At 47.0% G+C, this 6,778-nt stretch overlaps 1 protein-coding gene across 2 annotated transcripts in view; it reads left to right on the top strand.

The window, feature by feature from the left end:
* Window positions 1-1,681: 1,681 nt before the first annotated feature.
* The window catches only part of MBOAT2 (membrane bound glycerophospholipid O-acyltransferase 2), a 269,915-nt gene continuing 264,818 nt past the window's right edge, over window positions 1,682-6,778 (top strand). The window contains exons 1-2 of one of the 2 annotated variants that reach the window (XM_077291395.1): window positions 1,682-1,885; window positions 4,234-4,522. In XM_077291395.1, the coding sequence (XP_077147510.1) occupies window positions 4,451-4,522 (72 nt within the window). In that variant the 5' untranslated portion in view covers window positions 1,682-1,885; window positions 4,234-4,450. Of the gene's footprint in view, window positions 1,886-4,059; window positions 4,523-6,778 lie in introns of those variants that run through there. The other variant, XM_077291394.1, reaches the window with a different exon arrangement.

Raw genomic sequence — 6,778 nt, 5'->3', positions numbered from 1 at the left:
ATCCCAATTTTAGGAATGGATTTATGATGCAAATGGACGCCTCTGAGGCAGGGCTAGGAGCGGTTCTGTTACAAGAGGTGAACAGAGAAGAACATTCACCTACTTGAGCAGGAAACTTACAATGGCATAGAAAAATTATAGCATAGTGGAGAGGGAGAGCTTGACCATTGGGCCTTGGAGTCCCTGCGTTATTATTTACTAGGGCGACAATTCCGACTGGTGACAGACCACTCAGCCCTGGTCTGGATGAGAAATGCTAAGGAGGGGAATGCTCCGGTCACCAGGTGGTTTCTGTTGTTGTAAAATTTTAGTTTTTTGATGGAACATCGAGCAGGGAAGTCGCAAGGGAATGCGGATGCCCTGTCAGGGGTGTAACGTGGACGAGGGACGGCCACAGGACAAGCGGTACAGCAACAATCAGCAGACATGTACTGATGTACAAAGATTAGATAATATAAATATTTACTAACCAGTTTATTAAAAGAAAGGAAATGAATACTATGACTGCAGTTCCCTCAATAACTCTGACTGACAGTATACACAGGTACAATGAACAGAATTACCAGTAATATGCAAGAAAAATACAAGCGATTAACCCTTTCTAGGCATGAATCCATAAAACGACAGTGTTGGGCCAGTACTTTAGTGATCCCCTACTCGGAGCAGATTTTTGTAGTGTATTTTACAGAAGAGGTCTTTTCTCCTAACTAACGAGACCTCTAAAAATGTATTTATATAAGTGCATGTAAAAAAAAGAAAACACAGCAGGACCCTGTAAGGGTCAAGATATATGAAAACACTGGAAACATTACGTCTGAGCTGTAGTGTTAATCAATAAGATGTTGGCCAATTCATGTGTGCCCATCAACCACGGCAAGGTGACACTTCTCTGATAGGTCCTATCCTACTGAACATGCCACTCGCGGGCTAAAACCCCAGCAGTGTTTTCATATATCTTGGCCCGTACGGAGTGCTGCTGTGTTGAGGAGAATCATATGTGAGGGCCGTTATGTATACCCCAGAATGTGCTTGGAAGCATACTAAACTGCTGGAGTGCATTATAGTCACAGCCACGACTGTGGTCACAGTGCAAAATAAAAGTAAGGCTACTTTCACACTAGCGTCGTATGACGCACGTCACAATGCGACGTGCCGACGTACCGACGCATACTGTGAAAAAAAAACAACGGGGGCAGCAGATGCAGTTTTACAACGCATCCGCTGCCCCATTGTAATGTCCGGGGAGGAGGGGGTGGAGTTCCGGCCGCGCATGCACGGTCGGAAATGGCGGACACGACGCACAAAAAAACGTTACATGTAACTTTTTTTGTGCCGACAGTCCGCCACAACACGACGCATCCGTCGCACGGCAGATGCAACGTGTGGCCATACGTCACAATGCGTCGCTAATGCAAGTGTATGGAGAAAAAACGCATCCTGCAGGCAATTTTGCAGGATGCGGTTTTTCTCCAAAACGACGCATTGCGACGTGCGTCGTACGACGCTAGTGTGAAAGTAGCCTTAGCGTGGAATGGGATAAGTTATTTCACAAAGTCAGTTTAGGAAAACCTGTCTTGGGCTTTATGTTTGGAGAGATCTGTAGGATGGTAGTGGGGCGGATCTCTTCCTCTTGTCCGGGTCTTACAAGTGGCCCATGACCACGGTTTTCATCTAAACCTGCAGTAAAGGTTTGGGTGTGTCAGATTTGTGTTCAGTTTTCACATGCTGCAAAGCTGATGGTTCTGTGGTTGTATTCCTGACTATATGAGGCTAAAACAGGCCACAGCCAGCAACGTGGACGAGCACAGTAGCACCCGAGGATCTAACGGGTACAAGTGGGAGCGGCAGTGGACTTTATTTACAAATTCCCGGCTGTGATCCGGAGGTAAGTGATTTCATGTGTGCAGTATTTGGCCAATAAGTTGAGTAACATATTGTGCTTTACTTACCCTCCCGGAGTCCAACACTGAGTAACATATTGCCCTTTACTTACCCTCCCAGGGTCCAGTGCTGAGTAACATATTGTGCTTTACTCACCCTCCTGGGATCTAGCACTGAGTAACATTGTGCTTTACTCACCCTCCTGGGATCCAGCACTGAGTAACATTGTGCTTTACTTACCCTCCTGGGATCCAGCACTGAGTAACATATTGTGCTTTACTCACCCTCCTGGGATCTAGCACTGAGTAACATTGTGCTTTACTTACCCTCCTGGGATCCAGCACTGAGTAACATATTGTGCTTTACTTACCCTCCCGGAGTCCATCACTGAATAACATATTGCCCTTTACTTACCCTCCCAGGGTCCAGTGCTGAGTAACATATTGTGCTTTACTTACCCTCTTGAGATCCAGCACTGAGTAACATATTGTGCTTTACTTACCCTCTTGAGATCCAGCACTGAGTAACATATTGTGCTTTACTTACCCTCAAGGGTCCACTTACCCTCCTGGGGTCCAGTGCTGAGTAACATATTGCGCTTTACTTACCCTCCCTAGGTCCAGCGTTGAGTCTCTGCTGCTCCCCTGGTCTCTGTTGTTTGGCTGCAGTTTTGACATGACATCACTGCAGCCAATCGCTGAGCTCCGCTGTTGTGCCCGCGTGGATGGTATCAGCCGCTTAGATCCGCTGATCTCAATGATTGGTTGCAGTGACTTTAATGTAACATCACCGCTGCTGACAAACAAGAGATTGGGGGAAGTGGTAGGGATTCTGGACCCCAGGAGGGTAAGTAAAGGACAGATTGACAGACTGTTATTATTTTTTTTTGTTTTTTTGCTTGTGTGTGTGTGTGTCTGTTTTTTTTTTAAATTTTATTATTTTACAGTGAACTGTGTATATATTGAAGTTTTCTGACAGGATACAGCCTTTTTATGGCTCTGGTGACACGGCGACGTTGACCATGACGAGGGTCACTCAGCCAAAGATTGCTGCGTGCTGCTGCCACATAGCAGAGTAATGCAAGTGAATGGGGCCACACACTGCAGCCCACAGGGGATGGCGACTGTGACAAGCTGCAAACATTTTGCATTATTAGCATCTTTCTTGTCTTGTTTGCGTTAAGCAGGCTGCAATGTGACCCCATTCGCTTGTGTTATGCCGCAGTGCCACACTGTGATTTTAAGTTGCGTGTCCTGTGTTACCACCCCGACTTAAACAGTTTTTTTTTATGTTCCTTTATGCTAATCACAAAGTGATCCGATTTTCTCAGATGAGAAGATGTAAAAACAATCTCTCTTCTTCATTCTCTGTCTGTGAAAATAAATCGTACCGCACTCAGATGTCGTCTAAGTGCAGTCCGATTTTTTATTTATTTATTTTTTTTTAAATATTTTATTTATTCTTTTCCATGGATTGATTGACTTGCATGGCCGAGTGCGATCCGAAAATCGAACATCTCTGTCCAAGGAAAAAAATTGGACATGTCCACATTCCCATAGAATAACATTGGTTCGGGTGCGATCTGATATTTTGTCGGACCAAAAATATGTATGTCTTCATGAGCTCTTACAATAGACCGTCACTACTGTATGGATGGGGATCTGACGCCTGCCTATTAGCCGTCTGAGGGGGCTGCAGTGCTGCGTCCCCTTCATTGTTTACTAGACACAGCGCCATACTTTTACTAGTGGCTGTGTCTGGCATTACAGCTTGGTCTTAGTGAATGGGACAGAAGCTGTGCCCGGTAAACAATGAATGGGACGCAGCCCCTTTAAACAGCTAATTGTCAGCGATGACGAGAGTCAGATCCTCACCGATCTAAGGATAGGCCATCAATGTTAAAGACCCAGAACCCCCTTTAATATCGCATCACATGACTCTGTGCACTCTGTGTCATTGTCTACTCTTTATTTAGCTAATAAATAAATATGGGAACTAATCGCAGCCGGTGACATTGTGCGCGATGTCTGCAGCGGAGACACTGAGCTGTGGTGACAGAGGGCAGAAGCTGTGATTTCCAGAATGACAGTGATAAGAATGTGCTGTCTGGGCTTCCATACATGAGGGTTTGCTGGTTCTCCTCCTCCTCCTCCTCCTCCTCCTCCTCCCTGTAATTCTGCATTCAGAGCACTGAACAGTGTGAGGCGGTGCAGGAGGCTGTGGCTTTGTCATTTCTGTGCCTGGAGACACTGCTGGATGTTTGCATTGGAGTCATTGCTGCTTCGCCGTATTCATCATGTGAGCTCAAGTACCAGCACTTTATATAGATTTCTATTTTCTTTTATTTTTTAGGCTCGCACCCCCCTCCCCACCATCCATTTTTAATACCGTAGGGGTGGGCAGCTCATTGCCTCCAGCTGGGGGAACCGTGTTAGTTTATGCACGTTTGTGGATCCATCGTGGTTGGGATTCACGGCAGGCGAGATCCTTGTTTTCTCCCGGGAGCGCGTGGATTACAAGGTGAACATCTTCAGCATCGTCTTGCTCATCTTTCATCGGAGGGATTGCCATGGCTACAAGTACCACAGGCTCCACAGTGCTGCTCCCCCTCAGCCATGCAGTGCAGCTGCCTATAGACCAGGTAAGGAGATGACTGACGGGGGACGCGGGGCGTCACAGAGGTCAGGTGCACGTGAACAGACATGTTTCTTTGCTATTTCCTGGGTTTACATCTGTCGGTGACCTCTCGTCTTCCAAACAAACATCATGCGGCACAACCCTGGATGACCCCTCAAGATCAGGGGTGGGTGGGCTACACGCGGACTTATGTTGTGCCATTCGGGTCACATGATGCTATTTTCTTGGAGGCTTCATTGACGTGAAGTCATCAAAGGTCTTTACTACAGTACGGCATTTGGTGACTTTGTCATCCATGATGGTCTTAACACAAAAGTTATGTTCTTAAAATTCGCATTATCCAAATCGATCTATGGGGGGGGGGGGAACTGATCGTTGTCATACACCCTACTCCCTACTGTTTGTCAGGCAACTGAACCATTTTTTGGTGGCTTTCATGGAGTACAGCCAACCAACACCAACTGTGGCCATAACACAAAAGTTGCATCAACTTTTTACCGATTTGGCCTTATCCATGGAGAGATGGAGGAACCTGCAGAAAAAGTGGTCACCCAGACGTCTACATCTGCACCGACCACAGGAGGAACCTGCAGAAAAAGTGGTCACCCAGACGTCTACATCTGCACCGACCACAGGAGGAACCTGTAGAAAGTGGCCACCCAGACGTCTACGTCTGCACCGACCACAGGAGGAACCTGCAGAAAGTGGTCACCCAGATGTCCACATCTGCACCGACCACAGGAGCATCCTGCAGAAAGTGGTCACCCAGACGTCTACTTCTGCACCGAGCACAGGAGGAACCTGCAGAAAGTGGTCACCCAGACGTCTACATCTGCACCGACCACAGGAGGAACCTGCAGAAAGTGGTCACCCAGACGTCTACTTCTGCACCGACCACAGGAGGAACCTGCAGAAAGTGGCCACCCAGACGTCTACGTCTGCACCGACCACAGGAGGAACCTGCAGAAAGTGGTCACCCAGACGTCTACTTCTGCACCGACCACAGGAGGAACCTGCAGAAAGTGGTCACCCAGATGTCCACATCTGCACCGACCACAGGAGCATCCTGCAGAAAGTGGTCACCCAGACGTCTACTTCTGCACCGAGCACAGGAGGAACCTGCAGAAAGTGGTCACCCAGACGTCTGCATCTGCACCGACCACAGGAGGAACCTGCAGAAAGTGGCACCCAGACGTCTACGTCTGCACTGACCACAGAAGCTCCACTCGTAACCCCAACACTCCACTCTTACATTGGTCTGGGTGCAATCAGATGTTTTGTCAGATCGCACTCGGACCAAAAATACTGTCATGTGCACGAGTCCTAACCCTAATATTTCTAAAAAAAAAAAAAACTAATTTACTTAAGCATTTTAGAGAGAGAAAAAAAAAATCTATTTCTCTTGGCAACAAATCGACTCACAAAACAAAGTACACATACTAATTATAGGAAAACTTTATCTCCTGGTTAAAATGGAAATTGCCTCTAGGAAGTGAGTGGTTAACCCAAACAATTAACACAATAAGTTTATGAGGCTGTTGCACATGTAAAAATTTTTTCCTCTGACCCGGAAAGAATTGCTCCATGCCTGAGTTGGAGCTGATATGTGGATCACACTCGCCCATGAAACTCAATGAGTGCGCGGAATCATCGAGCCGCACTCAGATGACATCTGAGTGCAGTCCAATTTCCACTCACTCACAGAATGGATAACATGGAAACCTTCTTTTTTTTCCATCTTCTCACCAAGAGAATCGGAGGAGCCTATGCTCACACTCTGATCATATTCTGATCAGAGGTGGATTAGAGTGTGAGCGGCAGTGCGCATGATCGACCACTGCCCCATTCATTCCCCATGGGGGTGCCGGTGGTTGCACTCTGCTTTTTTTTTTATTTATTTTTTTTTGGCAGTCACATAGAGAATGAACGGAGCGGTGGTTGGGGATATAAATTCTCTGTTGTGCTCGTTGGCGCAGGTCTCAGCGGATGGACCCCCGCCGATCAGTATATTATCAGCTATCCAATGGACAGATCCCCTTTCATTGCACTCCCAAAGTATATTGTCAACAAACATGCACCACAAACACTGTATGATACCTCCACCGTGAATTCCTCCACATGCACAGTACGATGACCCCACGTCTTAACTTTCCTGGAAAAGTATAGTAACCCCAACACGGTGTGATTCCCCCCCACCAGCCCTCCATGCATTTTAATGGGCCTATAAACACTATAATGGCCCCATACATCCCAACACTGT

Source organism: Ranitomeya variabilis, chromosome 2 (genome assembly GCF_051348905.1).
Source record: "Ranitomeya variabilis isolate aRanVar5 chromosome 2, aRanVar5.hap1, whole genome shotgun sequence".
Classification (NCBI taxonomy): Eukaryota; Metazoa; Chordata; class Amphibia; order Anura; family Dendrobatidae; genus Ranitomeya; species Ranitomeya variabilis.
The sequence above is the reverse complement of the archived record's forward strand: the minus strand, read 5'-3'. Positions and strand labels throughout refer to the sequence as shown.